This window comes from Apiotrichum porosum, assembly GCF_003942205.1.
Source record: "Apiotrichum porosum strain DSM 27194 chromosome Unknown scaffold_9, whole genome shotgun sequence".
Taxonomy (NCBI): Eukaryota; Fungi; Basidiomycota; class Tremellomycetes; order Trichosporonales; family Trichosporonaceae; genus Apiotrichum; species Apiotrichum porosum.
In genome coordinates this window covers 1222991-1238611 of record NW_021167116.1, presented here as the reverse complement: position 1 = coordinate 1238611, position 15621 = coordinate 1222991, and the positions used below count along the sequence as shown (strand labels likewise).

General features: G+C 61.3%; 6 protein-coding genes and 1 non-coding gene across 7 annotated transcripts; 2 read left to right on the top strand and 5 right to left on the bottom strand.

Moving 5' to 3' along the window:
• Window positions 1-12: 12 nt before the first annotated feature.
• On the bottom strand, window positions 13-4041 carry EHS24_009718 (uncharacterized protein; the record flags this gene model as incomplete). The annotated part of the gene is made up of 2 exons (XM_028624986.1): window positions 13-3710; window positions 3984-4041. 2 exons carry the CDS (start codon window positions 4039-4041, stop codon window positions 13-15), a joined length of 3756 nt encoding a protein of 1251 aa, XP_028475154.1.
• Window positions 4042-5013: 972 nt separating this feature from the next.
• Window positions 5014-6146, top strand: EHS24_009717 (uncharacterized protein; the record flags this gene model as incomplete). Its single annotated transcript, XM_028624985.1, has 5 exons — window positions 5014-5077; window positions 5128-5280; window positions 5326-5358; window positions 5412-5946; window positions 5990-6146. The coding sequence occupies 5 exons, from the start codon at window positions 5014-5016 to the stop codon at window positions 6144-6146; spliced, it is 942 nt and encodes a 313-aa protein (XP_028475153.1).
• A 198-nt stretch (window positions 6147-6344) lies between these two features.
• EHS24_009716 (uncharacterized protein) lies at window positions 6345-7834 on the bottom strand (the record flags this gene model as incomplete). Its single annotated transcript, XM_028624984.1, has 5 exons — window positions 6345-6371; window positions 6413-7159; window positions 7224-7357; window positions 7472-7512; window positions 7584-7834. 5 exons carry the CDS (start codon window positions 7832-7834, stop codon window positions 6345-6347), a joined length of 1200 nt encoding a protein of 399 aa, XP_028475152.1.
• Window positions 7835-8311: 477 nt separating this feature from the next.
• On the bottom strand, window positions 8312-10109 carry UGD1 (UDP-glucose 6-dehydrogenase 1; the record flags this gene model as incomplete). The annotated part of the gene is made up of 4 exons (XM_028624983.1): window positions 8312-9293; window positions 9364-9528; window positions 9625-9844; window positions 10076-10109. The coding sequence occupies 4 exons, from the start codon at window positions 10107-10109 to the stop codon at window positions 8312-8314; spliced, it is 1401 nt and encodes a 466-aa protein (XP_028475151.1).
• A 2603-nt stretch (window positions 10110-12712) lies between these two features.
• Window positions 12713-13338, bottom strand: EHS24_009714 (uncharacterized protein; the record flags this gene model as incomplete). The annotated part of the gene is made up of 4 exons (XM_028624982.1): window positions 12713-12874; window positions 12934-13000; window positions 13060-13255; window positions 13308-13338. 4 exons carry the CDS (start codon window positions 13336-13338, stop codon window positions 12713-12715), a joined length of 456 nt encoding a protein of 151 aa, XP_028475150.1.
• A 635-nt stretch (window positions 13339-13973) lies between these two features.
• Window positions 13974-14972, bottom strand: EHS24_009713 (uncharacterized protein; the record flags this gene model as incomplete). The annotated part of the gene is made up of 1 exon (XM_028624981.1): window positions 13974-14972. One exon carries the CDS (start codon window positions 14970-14972, stop codon window positions 13974-13976), a length of 999 nt encoding a protein of 332 aa, XP_028475149.1.
• Window positions 14973-15292: 320 nt separating this feature from the next.
• EHS24_009712 lies at window positions 15293-15394 on the top strand. Its single transcript has one exon. It is a non-coding gene; the product is annotated as a tRNA-Thr (tRNA).
• Window positions 15395-15621: the final 227 nt, after the last annotated feature.

Here is a 15621-nt window from a genome sequence, read left to right as displayed (position 1 = left end):
AAACAAGACCACTTACAGCTTGCTCGGCACTTTGCCCTTTGGCAGGGGACTGGCCGGCTCGACTGTCCCAGCCGCACCACCACCACCCATCGCGTTGAGCGACGTCGAGCTCGGGCTGGCCGCCAGGTGGCGCACGCGCGGTTGCCGCCCTGCCATGGGTTCGAGGCGTTTCTTAATCTCCCGCAGTGCCTTGGTCTGCGGCTTCCACGCCAAGATGCTTTCGCGCAGGTCCTTGAGCTCGGCGGGAAACAGGTCCTTGACTTCGGGCGCGTCGACGAGCGCGCGCATGATCCACGGCAGCTCAAAGTCGTTGCGCGCGTCACGGGCTTGGAACGGCTCGATCTGGAGGGGTGGGAGGGGCTGGGCGGCGGGGCCGGCGTGGAAGAGGTAGTTGACACAGAGCGAGTAGCAGTCCCGCTCTTCGTACGGCGACGAGTGGCCGACGCCCGTGAGCGATCCAGCCGTGGCTTCGGACAGGTGCTCGATGAGGCGTTGGTCGTCGATCCCGGCGTTACGGAGCATGAACGCAAAGCAGAGGAGGTTGGTCATAAAGTCTGATGCCGAGTATGAGGCGCCGTCGACGAAAAGTGCACGCAGTAGAAGTGGGTGCTCTGCGTTGGCAAACGAAGCGCCATAGATGGGGACGACCTGGTCATTGAGGCTGGCGACGAGGAGCACGCGGACCTCGTTCTCGAGGATCATGGACAACGAGCGGTGGTATGCCTGCGCAACAGCAGAGTTGGTGTCCTGGAACTCGAAGAGCTCACGTGCAGCCGCGTTCTCAAACCATTGAAGGTATGGTCCAATGACACTGCTCGTGCTGATCGAGTACAGCGGACCAAGGTGCACACCACACATGGCGAGCATGGCGACCTTTTGCCGGCCTCCCTCCGCACCTCCGAGAGCCGCAGCGAGACGACGACCCTTCTTTGAGTCCTCCGAGGGCACAATGGCAATAGGACCAAACGCCCATTCGCACCGCGCGACAGCTTCACGGTTGTGGGCTGTGCGAATGTGACCCTGGGCAATCATGCGCGAGATGAGGTGGGTCGTGACGACGCAGCCTTGCGAGTGGGCGGCAAACAGGATGGCGTCGGCACGACGGAGGTCGTTGATCCACGCCGGGTTGGACAGGTATGCCTTGTACAGCTTGTCGACGCGGTCGTCAATCACACCTTCGCCTTCGAGCGGGATGAGAGTGAGGCGAATCTCGTGCTCGTCAATGTCCTTGTCGCGGAAGAACTGCTTGACGGCCTCGCCCATCATGTTGGCAAACTTTTGCGACGTGCCGGTCGGCTCACCGATGACCGAATTGAGCATCTTGGCTGGGAACCATCCGTGCACGCCAACAACAACAACGCGCTTGACATTCTTCCATCCGTCGTCTGCGTTACCTCCGTGCAGGCCAATCCTGCGTGGGAGATCGGCGCCAACGTCCCTTCCTTCCTTCTTGCCACGCGTCTCAGTGTCCTTGTCGAGACCACCATAGACATAGCTGAACGCGCGAAGGGCCGTGGCAGTGACGCTCTCTGCGGATCGTGGAAGGAGCGAACGCGGCGGGCGATCAAAGGTGGTGGCGAACGTGGGGACGAGAAAGTTGGGCTGCTTGGAGGGTGCCTGTGGTGGGTTGGGAAGGGCTGAATTGGCTTTGGCGGCACTGAGGGCTGCCTGACTACGTGGCGACAGCGGAGCAGGCGGCGCACTCGAGGCAGAGCGAACAGACGACGCGATCGAGCCACGTCGCACATCGAGGGCGAGGTTTTGCGAGCGCTTCGTCGACAGCTGGGTCTGAGACTTCTTCTGGGCCAGCTGGTGCGAAGTGGCTGCTTGCGCAGCAGATGGTGGAGGTGCTCCCTTGGCCGCATCCTTGACCGCATCCTTGGTGCCCTTTATCGGCTCCGTGGACACGCTGGGCGCCTTCCCCTTGGGAGCAGAAACTGCCTTCGGGTCGGGTTTAGCCACCACTGCAACGGCTGTCGACGGCGTCTCGGTCGGGAACTCGGGATCGGCTGAAAAATCCATTACCTCTTCACGCCCAGTCTCGCCGCTCTTGCGCAGGTCGCTGTACTCGGACGCCGCAGAGTCGGTAATCTTCTTCTGGCTCGCCCTGAATGCCAGGTAGCTGAGCCATCCCGCAGTTGACGAGGTGGAGGACGCCAGTTTGGGATGCGAGTTGGACGGTGTCGACTCGGTGTCAGCAGGGCCGAGGGGCGGCGGCTGAGGGGTAGGGGTAGGAGTGGGAGGAGCAAGTTGTGCGGACGGAGCGGGCTGTGCAGGCGGAGCAGGCTGCTGCATGCCTTGGGCGGGGAGCGGCGGCGGCCCCATCGACCTGGCAGTAACAGGGGCCGGTGACGGAGTCGGAGGAGCATCGTCTGCTGCTGGCGCAGGCAGAGGAGCTGGATCCGCCTTCGGCGTCATGTCTGGCGCATCGGGTGCTGGGGAGTCCATTTGTTGCTCTGGTGGACGAGTTTGGGAGGTAGAGTAGACGAATGAAGCAAAGTACGAGCCCCAACCTGGAGGATGGGTTAGATGGGCGGCGACGACGACGAGCTGCTTGTCCGACGTCGGATCTCGGCTTGACGTGGTGGACTGGGTGGGCGACGGGGGCGCGGGCGCAGTCGCAGTCGCCACAGAAGTCGCCGCGGTAGGTGAGCGTGCCGTGGGTGTCGTGGGCGTGGCAGCCGCTCGTTCCGTGACGATAGGACTCGGGACTTCCACCTTGCGCCGCTTCACGCTGACGTTTGCGCTGCCGTTGGTGATGACAGTCATGGCTGTCTTGGCCGAGCCGTTCGTGCCGTTGGGCAGTGCACTGCCGCGAGACTCAATCTTGGCCAGCGCAGGTGGGTCGGCGTGGTCGGCCGCGCCGTTCTGGATTGGGGGTTGATGGGGCGCGTCCGTGGCCATGTTCTGCGTACTGGTGATGTCGCTCGCGGGAACCACTGGAGATGGGGGTGCTGATGACTTGTGAGCCTTGACGTCAGGGGCGGGCGTGGGTGTGCTGGAGCCACCAGTGTCGCCTCCTGGCCCTCCTCCCCAAAAGTAGGTTCGCCACCCACGACTTGGTGTCGGTACGTCCAATGCTGGTTGTGCCGGCTTGAGCATGGGGGTAGTAGGCTCTGGAGCGTCCGATGGAGCTGTGGATGATAATGCGGAGGGTGTGGGTACAGAGATATCAGAAACTCCCGGGAGCAACGCGGACACTGTTCGTTCTTCGTCTGGGAGCGGCGGCGCTGGCTTGAATGCTTCCCGTGTCGGACGCGTGGGAGCTCCGGATCGCGCCCGTTCAATGTCTGGCGCAGGCGCAGGCACCGTCGGTATTATGGCAGGATCAACGGCGGATGGCGTCTCGATAAGAGCGGATGGCGGCACGGTGGGTGCAAGGAGGGGAGAGGGTAGTGGAGAGATGTGGTGAGTGTCGTCGCGCTGCTTGCCCTTCTCCTTCTTTGGGAATGTTGGAGTGGGGCTAGTCCAGCGCAGCCAACTGCTCGAATTCTTGGGGTTGAGGTGGCGGCGTTGCGGCGTGGTGGCCCCGTCGCGCGTGGGTAGAAGCGCGGCGAGCGACGCGTCCGCGCTAGCAGCGACACCAGTGTTGGGGATGGGGGAAGGTTCAAGGCTGGTGGGAGGATGGTACGAAGCCGTCGGCGAGTGAGTCGGAGTCTGGCGAGACGGCCCGGCCACCGGTTCCTCGTCGATCTCTTCTTCTTGCAGTGCTGGTGAAGCAAGAGGATGAGACGAGTAGTCAGTACGCACCGATGCGAGTGTTGCCGCAGAACCACGCCGCGATCGGAGCGGCATGTGTTGTCCGTCCCGATCCAGTTGGCGGGAGAGAGCCTCCTCACTCGGACTGGCACCACATATGGCACGGCGCAGGCTTGGTTCACGAGGGAGCGTAATGGAGGCATCACCATGTGCAAAAACAAGCGTGACATGGGGTTGGGCTCTTGCTGGCCGCACGTTGCTTCCCCGGAACGCGGGTGGCGCACGACGCAGCGAGGGAGCGGCACTCGCCGTGGAGCGGGTTGAGGGGGGCCGGTTGCTCATGGTGAGAAGGGTACAGTCTACGCCATGACCAAGGGGAGGTGGTGTGTGGGCATGTGAGGGATGGTGTGTTGTGCTGGCACGATGAGGGTGGGGGGAGTGACAAGAGAATGCACACCATCGCCGCTTGGGGGATTGGGGGAGAGGCTGGTTGTGCGCGCTGGGCGGAGGGGGGGCATGACGTCGCCTGGGTGAGGGGGAATATGTTTCCGCTAATGAGGCAAGGGCAAATAAGGGTAGGCATAATTTCAATTTCTAATAATGGCTAATTTCAGTGGACTGTTTTTTGCGTCTGCCCTCCGTCATAAGGTTCGGACCAAGCGGTGGATAACAACTTTCGTTACCAGACTGGTTTAGGGTGTTTGGGCAACTCGGCAAAACATGGATTGACCCCTGATGTGGTTGCTGGAGTGCACGCCACCCACGCAGGGCGAGTTTCCACTCTACGGGCGTTCGAATCCACCAAAATTATTCGGTGGACCGGACTGCTAAACACCTACTCACGGGCTGGCAGGATGGATTACAGGACAACTTGGAACTAACAGAGGGTTAACAGCGCGCATTAACCTGGTTGGCAACAGGCGGGACAGAGGTAACGGCCGCGCCACTCTGCCACCGACCACTACAAGGGGAGCAATCGGTCATGAAATTACTCAACGAGAGCTCCAAGTCGCAGGTCCCATCCGCCAACGGCCGAACAGCTGTACAAAGGCAAATCTTTTTGTTGGCCGGTGCTCTCGTGCAGAGTCGACTGTGCAGGGGCACACATGCTGTACTTCTTCTGGTCATCTGGCGTTGCTGGATTGCCAGCCCAGGGTTGGCATATACCGATTGTCACAGCAAAGGTGGAGGCTCTGTTGCCGATGCGTGTCGTCACTCCATGCCTCCACCTTGGTACCTTGGCCTGTCACCAGATCACCCATACATAACCCACACCCACCCAGACAACGTTCTCTCCCCCATCTCATATCTTCCATGCCCGTATTACGCTCAGCCTCGAAAGCGTCTAAAGCCTCTGAAAGCGACACCATGCAGAAGTGTGCGTTCTTCCACCTCTGACACTCATCACAGGCGCGCTGACGTCAACAGCACTTGGTACTGCAGCGCGTCTCTCGCTCGACAGCGCGGTGACACTTCGATCAGGACACGCCATGCCCCGCCTAGGGTTTGGCGTGTACCAGGCCCGTGGTGACGAGTGCAAGAACTCTGTCACCACCGCTATCAAGGACGGCTACCGCCACAGTGGGTCTGCCGAGAGTGATTTCTAAGCCTTGCTGACCGCCGCAGTCGACAGCGCCCAGGCGTATAAGAACGAGAAGCGTGCGTAGGCATAGTAGCCCACTGATCCACTGGCCACCGCTAACCAACGGCAGTCGTCGGTGCCGGCGTGACCGCGTCAGGTGTTCCGCGCTCGTCCATCTTTCTCACTACAAAGTTTATGCCGGGCCACAGCGTGCCCACCGAAGACGAGGTGTACGAGCACCTCACGCGCTCCCCGAGCCGTATCGACCTCAGCGCCGCCGCCGAAGGCCGGGAGGCGTACATTGACCTCATGCTCATCCATGCCCCGCGCCCCAACGAAGCTGCGCGTACTGTCCACTGGGCCGCGCTCGCGCGGGCCCAAAAGGAGGGCTGGATCCGGGACATTGGTGTGTCCAACTTTGGCGTCAAGCACCTGGCGGCGCTGCCGGGCCCCATCCCGGCCGTCAACCAGATTGAGCTGCACCCGTGGTGCCAGCAGCGCGACATTGTAGAGTACTGCCAGGACAAGGGCATTGTCGTGCAGGCCTACTGCCCCATTGCGCGCGCCGAGCCGGGCAAGCTCAGCGACCCGACGCTCGTGTCCATTTCGGAAAAGCACGGCAAGAGCGCGACGCATGTTCTCCTCCGGTGGAGCCTGCAGAAGGGGTGAGCTGAGGTTATAATGGCCGTGAGCGAGCTGACAATGCAGGTTCGTTCCCCTGCCCAAGTCGGTCACGCCGGCGCGTATCAAGTCCAACGCCGAAGTGTACGACTTTGAGCTTGACGCAGACGACATGGCGCGCCTGGACGCGCTGGACCAGGGCCGTGCCGGATGCGTCTCGTGGAACCCCGTCGACACCGAGTGAAAACAGGCGGGCGATCAAGTTTGTACCCCCCCCCCCCCCCCCCCTCCAGAACTCCTATCCCCATAGTGCTCCGCGTGTCAGAAGTAGTGGTGTTTAAACAGGCACTGGAATCCATGTATCTTGTTCTAACAAGTACGCGGCGCCAACGCATCTATGCTCTCTATGCCTACAGTGCGGTCCGTCCGAGTATGCTCTGCGCTACCTGCGTCGGCGTCGTCCAGGCCGCTGGCGTGTCAGTTGAGAATCTCCGGTACGTTCTAACTCACCTCGTCCTCGTCCGTGTCGCCCACACTTGACCGTGCGCGCTTATTAGCCGCTGCCGCTGCCGCAGCCTTCCCCTTCGCCGTTGTCGATTTACGCCGTGTCGTCGTGGTGGTGGCCGGCGGCTCGGCGTCGCTGCTTAGCGGGCTCGTGTCGGGCTCGACGCCTGCCCCGCTCGTCCGTCGACTGCCGCTGGCACTGGCGCTCTTGTTCGCCCGCCCTCCCTTCTTCCCGCCGCCTGTAGCCGCCGGTGTAGCTGCTGCTGCTGCTGCTGCTGCCGCCTCTGTTCGTGCCAGTTGGGCCTTTACGCCCGCCTCCCACTCTTCCCCTTCCTCGTCCCCGACAGCGCGGGCGTAGACCAGGTCCATGAACTCGTCCTCGTCGTCGCTCTCGCTCGGCGTCACTGCGCCTCCGCTCGTGCTCGCCGCCGCACTCGCCGTCCCGTTGCCGTGGCCGTGGCCGTGACCGTTGCCCGTGCCGTTGACATCATGCCGCCACTGGCCGATGCCAGGCAGCTCGAACGGGCGGGCAAAGTGCGCCGAGTCAATGACCCACGCGCTCCGGCTCCGGCTGGGGCCTGGTGAGCCCGAGCGCGAGGGGGACGGGGACGGGGAAGGGGACGGCGAGGAGAGGGACGAGGCGGACGCGGCGGACGCCGAGCGCGGTCGTGCCCGTGCCCGTGGTCGCCGGCGCTTGGCCGGGATGGGCGAGAGCGGGTCTGGCGAGGCAGGTAGCGAGGGGGTGGACGACGACTGTAGGCGAAGGGGGAGAATGCGTCAATAATGAACCAACGGGACAGCGACTGCCAGGACCCACCATGCCGTCCAGTGCGTCCAGGTCGTACAGCGCCCGCAGGTCGTCCCACAGCTTGCCGACGGGCACCCATATCCCCGTCTCTTCGTGTACGTCCGACTGCAGCGCAATCATCAGTACGTGCTTGTGTGGGCCCACTGCGACATGTCAGCTTGGGCTCTGATCCTCTGGCCCAAAAGCCGCCATCAGTCAGCCTCGACACTGGCGAAGGGCCCTTGTGCTCGAGGCCGACGGCGTGGACGAGGACGTACCGGGCCGATGGGCGGCGACGCCGCGGAGGATGGCGGACTCGCTGCGTTTTGTGTCAGACAGAGCTCGCTGGGCCGGCTGGGGATTAAGCAGGCAAAGAAAAGGTGGGCTCACAGCTCGAGGTCGGAAACGAGTGGGGTGGCTTCGTGCCGTGGGCTGGCGTCCACGGTCATTGCCGGGGTGGACGGTGAGGAAAGAACGAGGGGTGACGGTTGAGGAGAGAGTAAAGGGGTAGTGGGTAGCAAGCTCGTGTCCGTGTCGAGTGCTGCTGATGAAGAACGAGAGCCTGGTACTGTGGAAGCGCCGTAACGGTCGATGGTTGAAACGGCCTTGGCGAGTCCTGGGGTGGCAAAGTGGAGGTCCATCAGCGGATCAACGGACCCAACTCGGCTTTGCCCTTTGCTCGCGACGTGTCAGGCCAACACCGGGCCACAGCGTACAAGTCAGGGCAGATGAGGGGGGATATGATCCTCATCATGGAGGACCCAACGACGATGCGCATGCTGGGGGCTCTCGCGGGTCACAGCCACATTGCTCATTGGCGCATGCATGGCGCTGTGGTGTAGATCGTCTTGGCGCGAAAATCAGTGGGGGTAGCTTGCGAACGCGGCGAGCTGCAGCTGCAGCTTTCACGAAGCCAGTCTCTTGAGCAGAATGTATCCATCCGGAGATATTCTACGGTTGGGGCCAGTGTCCAAATCACACTGGGGAGGCCCCTCGCCTCACTAGTGGTACGGGGGAATGCTATCTACAAAACAAGGACGCGGGGGGTCGTCTGCATAGGACGACCCCAGCGTGCGCTGAGGGGGTGGTGGGGGGTGGTGTTTGCCAGGGCAAGACGTTTAGACGTCGCCCGAGCCGATGGTGACGACCTTGAAGCCGATCTGCTGGAGCTCGGCGCGGTTGAGCATGAGGCGGCCGTCGAAGACGAAGGCGGGGCGGGGGCAGGCCTCGTAGATCTTGGCCCAGTCGAGGGTCTTGAACTCGTCCCACTCGGTGCAGATGACAATAGCCTCGGCGTCCTTGCAGGCCTCAATGGCCGACTTGGAGATCGAGACGTGCTGCTTGTGGTCAACCTCGTTGGTCGAGGTCTCGTCGAGGTCGAGCCAGATCTGCTCCTCGGTGACCTGGGGGTCGTAGACGTTGACGCGAGCCTTCTCCGAAAGGAAGTGGTTGCAGATCGAGATCGAGGGCGACTCGCGAGTGTCACCAGTGTCCTTCTTGAAGGCCCAACCGAGGATGGCAATCTTCTTGCCGGTGATGGTGTTGAAGAGGGTGTCAACAACCTTGCGCGAGAAACGGTCCTTCTGGTACTCGTTCATGTCGACAACGGCCTTCCAGTACTTGGCGACCTCGGGGAGGTGGAGCGACTCGGAAAGGTAGACGAGGTTGAGAATGTCCTTCTGGAAGCACGAACCACCAAAGCCGACCGAAGCCTTGAGAAACTTGGCACCGACACGCGAGTCCTTGCCGACGGCAAAGGCGACCTCGTCAATGTTGGCACCGGTAGCCTCACAGATGGCCGAGAGGGCGTTGACCGACGAGATACGCTGAGCAAGCATGGCGTTGGCAGCGAGCTTGGTAAGCTCAGACGACCAGAGGCCGACGGTAAGGATACGGTCACGGGGAACCCAGTTGGCGTAGACGTTGGCGAGGGCGGCGCAAGCGTCCTTGCCCGACTCGGTCTGGAGCGAACCGATAAGGACACGGTCGGGGGCGAAGAGGTCAGAGATGGCGGTACCCTCGGCAAGGAACTCGGGGTTGGAGAGAATGTCGAAGCGGCAGCCGGGCTTCGAGTTGGCCTCGAGGATGGTGCGCATAGCACTGGAAAAGCGCCCCGTCAGTTTACTGCACTGCACTGCACACACAAGGTGGCACAGGTCAAAAAACTCACTCGGCGGTGCGGCAGGGAACAGTCGACTTCTCAACGACAATCTTCGACGAGGTCGAGACCTCGGCGATGCGGCGGGTAGCACGCTGGAGGAAGTTGAGGTCGGCGGCGTAACCGGCACCGACACCCGACTTCTTGGTGGGGGTGTTGACCGAGACGAAGATGAGGCTAGGAAAACGCGTCAGAGGGAGGAACTAACACATAACACAGCCCAGCAAGCAGCACTGCCGCGGGAAGAGGGGTGTGCGCGGCGGAAACACTCACTCAGCCTCGGCGATGGCCTTGTCAACGTCGGTCGAGAAGAAGAGGTTCTTGCCGCGAGCGGTCTTGACGACCTCGTCGAGACCGGGCTCGTAGATGGGGAGGTTGTCCGAGTTCCAAGCGTCGATACGGGCCTGGTTCAGGTCGACAATGGTGACCTGGATGTTGGGGCACTTGAGCGCAATGACAGCGCAGGTGGGGCCACCGACGTAGCCGGCACCAACTGCAACGAGTCAGTGTCACGTTCAGACGCGTTCGTGGATGGCTGGAGCATGCTCGGAGCCATGTCTCTGGGGAGAATCGCTGGTCCGACGTGGAACGTGTCTGTCTGTTTTGGACGCGTCCTCGCGGCCACGCGCAGCGTGTTCCTCGCTCCCAGTGGGGTGTTCGATTGGGTGTTGCGAGCTGCAGGCTGCTGGGGGGGTGGCCTGCTTTGACGAGAGTGTGTACTTACTGCAACAAATCTTCTTGACGGTGATGGGAGCCATGATGTCTAGGTCTATGATGGGATGAAGAAGAAAGGAAAGGAAAGGATGGGATGGATGGTGGTAAAGAAGAAAGTTGGGGGGGGCGGGCTCTGGCGGGGCGGGGAGGGACGGAGCAAAGGGGGCGGAAGGGGGGATCGCACAGCCTGGGCGGTGGGAGAGAAATGAGAGATAGCGGAAAGACGGAGGCAGAAATGGGCTCTTGCTAACACACTCTCACTCTGCTCGACGCGCGCCAAGCGAGGAAACGGCCCCTCTCTCTTCTCCCGTCGACGCGCCGCGCGCGCGCGCACGCGCTGGCTGCAAGCCCACAAGCCTGCAGAGCCTGGCTCTGGCGCTCTGGGCCCAGCTGCGCCAAAAAAACGGCTGTCGAAAGCTACCTGAATAAGGGGTGAGACGCACCTAAAAGGCCAAAGGCCTAAAAGCTCGCAATACTTTTTCAACGCCATGTGGCTCCACCCTGACGATGACCTGGGAGATATTGCAGGCTTGTTGCCGTGTCGAGAGATGTGTCCCTCATCGCCTTTGAAGCCTCGGTGCTTCCATTGAGACACATTGAGAGACACGGAGAACAAGCCGGGGACGGTCGAAGGCTCTCTGTTGTCCTGCCTCCAACGCCAGCTCCCCGTTGGCAGAGGACGGGGAGAATGGCTGGGAGAGGCTGGGTGTATAGTGCCGTGTGCCTTCTCAACGCATCCGTAATGAGCCGCTGGTGCTGCATGTCTGGAAGCACCGGCGGGACATTGCACCTTTTTTTTCCCTTGTGGGACGATCCCGCAACTTCAAACATCCCGACCTTCTCGTCATGATCGATGAAGCGAGACCTGGAAAAAAGTCGAAACAAAACAAAACAAAACAAAACAAAACGTTGTCCGGCCGCATGTCCCCCCGAAAGACACCGCTTCAGCAGATGCTTTACCGGCATCACCCGAATGTGTCGAACGAAAGGATGCGTCTCGATCTTGAAGATAATGGCGAGAGAAGAATTGCGAGGCGTGGACACAGCAGTACAGCAGCGAGGATGCGGCAACTGCCGAGAGGGGATTGCGCTGCCTGGCTGATGCCAGAGTGCAACGTTTCTACCAAAGAGGGCAATTCGCCTAACGCCTCTGAGGCTACTGTTGTTGTGGGAAGGAGGGGGTGTGGCCAAAGGTCAAAGGGTACATGGCAAAAGGTGCACAGGGACCGGCCGCAAGCAAATCACACCGCCAAAGGGTTTGTAAAGTGTGTGCAGTGTGCGTAACTGGAAAGGTGGTGTGATCTTCATGCCTCACGGCGCTCCGAATGACGTACAGGACCAGCGCCAGCGATATCGGGGGAGTCGGGGAGTCGTATGCAGGAGAGAGACCGCAGCGAGTAGGCCCTTCCAAGTGCCCAAACGGCCCCTACAAAGTCCACGCGCCTGATCTTGTGTTGGCGGCCTGGCGGCAGGTCCATTTCAGCCTTGGCACATTCAACTGGACGCGACGCGTCGCCTTCGCGTTTGGCTATATCTGGCGATCCTCCAGGTCTATCTGTCAGGCATGTCAGGTCTATCGCTTTCTAGACTTGCTTCTCAGGCCTTTTCGTACGCGTCGAGCACGTCGAGCGCGTCGAGAGCCACCACATCACACGTGCATTCATTCCACGAACATCACGTCCAAATTGTCCGCGGTACGCCACTTCTCCCACCGCTCAACCCACGGCCTGTCCAGCTCTCTCTCTTTGTTGTGTTGCGCCCAATACAAAGCCAGCGCGCGGAGCAGCTCGCCCCCCACCCCCCGCCGTCGTTTACTGTGCAGTGCAAAGCATCCGGCGCACAGACTGTCCGACTGGCATATTACAGCCTCGCAACCTCAAACAAGGCGGTTGCTCATCGCTGACCACACCCTCGTACCCTTGTAACACACACGCCCCAAAGCAACCGACGCCACGGCCGCCAAGCGCCAATGGCCCAGCGACGCCGCACCTTGTGGTATCCTGACCATCCCAGGACGTCAGGACGCGACTGTTCAAGCCTGCAAAGGCCACATGGCTGACGGCGTGCAGGCGTGTACAGGCGTGTGTATACCGGCGGGCAGATGGCATGGCGGCAGGGGCAACTGGAAGCTACAGACCCCTTTTGGGCCTTGATCTGATTGAGCAACCGCAGGCGCTGGAGGCGCATGCCAGCTGGCCCGCTGTCAGTCTGCCAGCCTGCCGAGCCGAGAACGATCGGGGCGTCCGGCGATGGTCTCGGGATCGCAGCCGGAGCGAGTAGGCGTGTACCACAGCACGCAGCCAGCAGAGCTGGCTGGTCCCAGCCCGCGGTGACGAGGTGCACGCACACGCGTATGCACGAGTCATTGGCCAGACCTCGCGATCTCGCCAAGGCAAAACAAACAATCAGCGCCCTCGGACGGACTGTATGTACGGGCGGTTTTACATTGTACATGTGCCTGTGAACGCGCGGCCGTTATCGCGGTCCCAACCATCACCTCATCCACAAACGTCACTTGCTCCTGGCCTCGTGTCTTCCCTGCCCTCTTCTCTTCCCTTCACTACAGAGCGCCGAGTGCGCCGAGACCAGACCCCCCGCCCAACATTGGTCTGACACGGCGCTTTTCACTGTCGTCGCGTTCGTTCGTCTAGTTGCCGAGGAGCTCGTCCATCTCCTTCTTGAGCTCGTCGTACTTGGTCTTGTAGTCCTCGAGCTCGGCCAGGCGCGCCTGGGCCTCCGCAAGCTCGTCCTGCATGGCCTTGTACTTTTTCACAAAGTCGCCAATGCGCTCGCCGACGCCTGCGTACGGCTGTGTCCTGCGTCAGCGGTGCGTCCCATCGTCCCCCTCCCAACTCTACGAATACGTACGCCGGTGGCGAGAGTTGCAGGAGCGGTCGCGGGCGACTCGGCAGTCGCAGAGGGCGTCGTGAATGGCCTGCAGGTCAGCTCGCAGTTCGCACCTCGCAGATCGTGGCCTGCATCAAGCGAGCTCACATGGTGAGGATGGCCGTGAAGAGTGTGTTGAGTGTGTTGAAGACCTGGAAGAGGACGAACAAGGGCAGCCAGACACAGAGGCCGGTAGCCGTGACTTGTTTTTCTTGTTCTTGTTCCGCGGGCGGCCGTGTCCTGGACGGCGTGGGAGTCGGGCGTTCAGAAGCGTGCGCGAGAGGCACTCTGGCAACTGGCGGGGCTGCAATGGTGAGACGAGACGAGACGAGACGATAAGTGGGCACACACCACACCAATGACGACGCTGGGCTGGATGACAGTCATGGGTTGTGGTCGTGGAACCCGCGGCCCCAGGTAAAGCCAGCCCTGGGCAGGGTTTCCGAGGTTAGCAGGACCACCGCCTCGAGCTGCGTGCTGGACGTCATGTCATTCCACGAGACGGCCGGGAGACATGCTTCTGCATCCGCGACGCGTAGACTGATGGCGATGGGATGGACATTGGACGTGCGGCCGCACCATTCTCGCGTCTGTGCAACTCTTGGACTCCCGAGCGAAACCTCCAACTTGCGTATTCCAGCCTGTGCACGGTCGTTGACCAAATATGTACACTTGGCAAAATCCCGCCCTTCATGGCCACTAACAGCTTACAGTCCAGTGCATGTACATCGGCTGTGCTAGGTAACGTTAGCGGTTCTCGGCAGGCAGCCGGACGCAACAGGTCGTAGGATCTATGACGCTTGTCCGGTGCTGCGCACCACGAATCGAACAGTGTACAAGCTACAAGACTGGTTCGGGACGAGCTGGAGGTCTGCGAGCCATGGCGATGGTAGCGGGCATGGCCAACAACTGCGGCATGCCAAAGCCACTTCTGACAAGGCCGTGCACACGCAGAGGTGCGTCATTTAGGCCAATGTCAATCGGACACTCCCAGAGCAAGAGTCCCTCCGCTACATTGCCACCTATGGCACCTCCTCGGTCTCCAGTCGAAACTGCCTCTCGCCCACCATGGCCGTGTACTCGTCCGTGGTCAAGTACCGCACGCGCTTGAGAGACTCGCGCACGTCCTCGGCCGTCGACGTGTTTCCATCCCCGAGCCGCCGGCGACGGAGGATCTCGTCCGGTAAGGCATCCCGCAGCTCGTCCGTGATGCCCGTACACTTGTCCATGCCGACTAGAAGGCATGCCGTGTCGGGCGAGAGCTGGACGAGCGCGTCGGTGATGCCGCGCCACAGCGTCCGGATCCCGAGCTCACATGGCGGCGCAAGTGGCGACTCATGCTCGCGCCCGTGCTCGTCGCTGTCGGGCTCACTGTCGCTCCTGCGGCTCGCAGGATGGTGGAAGATGAACACGGTTTCGGCCACGTCGATGCCGATGCCAAAGTTGGAGCTGAGGTGGAACTGGTTACAGGACGGTGTCCCTGCTTGTCTGTCCCCGGCCACATTGATGACGAGCTTTTGCACACCGCGCGGCAGCGCATGCGGCGCCGGCACAATGAACGCGGGTTTGCGACACTCCTCCTGGCGGTGCAAGAGCACAAACGTGTCTGAAGCAGCAAAGCCAGGCGCACTCCCCCACAGCTTGGGCAAGTGTTGCCGGATCATGGTCGGGGCCGGCGGTCCAGCAGCGTAAATGTTGCGCACTTGCTTGTCCTGCAGCGAAATGACATCGAGGATGCGTGTCTTGCTCAGCGCAGCCTTAATGCGCTCGTCGCGCGTCGACTGGTCGAGGTTGTGGAAGAGTGCGACCTGGCTCCCGTCAGGCGTGCACACGCCCAGCTTGCGTCGCGGCCGGTCGGGCACGTAGCCATCGGGCGCGACGAGGTGGTACGCCAACATGTCGTCGACCTGGGCACGGAGCGAATGGCATGTCGACCGCAGCACCAGGAGCGAATCGTGCGGCGCAAACTCGACAATGGTGTCCAGTATGTGAGGGTAGTAGGTATGGTCGAGCGCCGCCATGGTGTGCTACCGGCTCTGGGCCAAGAGACTGTGGGTTTGCAGGAGACGAGGGAATATGGGAGTCGCCGAAATGAGAGGATCTCGAAAGTGGAGGTCGTGTCGGAAGCGTGGCCGCCAGAGTTGTCGTGCTGGCCGCTGGCGTGGTGCCATCATGCGCGCCACAGGTGCCCCAATGGAGCGTCCAGCACATTGTATGAACCTCCGTTGTCGTGTCTCTGTTCTCAAACGAACACTGGTGCTGCTTCAGCAACTGGAGAGAGCAGGAGAAGCAAAAACGATCCGGAGCTCGAAGCGACACCTCCAGGGAAAACACCATTGTGGCCTTCTTAGTTCAGTGGTTAGAATTTTTCACTAGTAGTGTCCTGTTCATTTAGGCTTGCTGTGCAATGAAAGGGTCACCCGTTCGATTCGGGTAGAAGGCAGAAGTGGCTCTACGAGTCTCTTCCTTTTGCTGCTCGAGGTATGTACTGTACATGCTGTTTTGATGGAGGAGGGAAAGAGGCAGCTGATCAGCCGACGTGAAGGCTGGATCAAACCAAGATGGACGCGTATGATTCTGATCGGCGCGTTATTGGCAGCGCCACTCTCGCGGAACTCAACAAGCCGCACCGATGGCTGGAGAGTGTCCAGGTCTCACGTTCGTTGCACA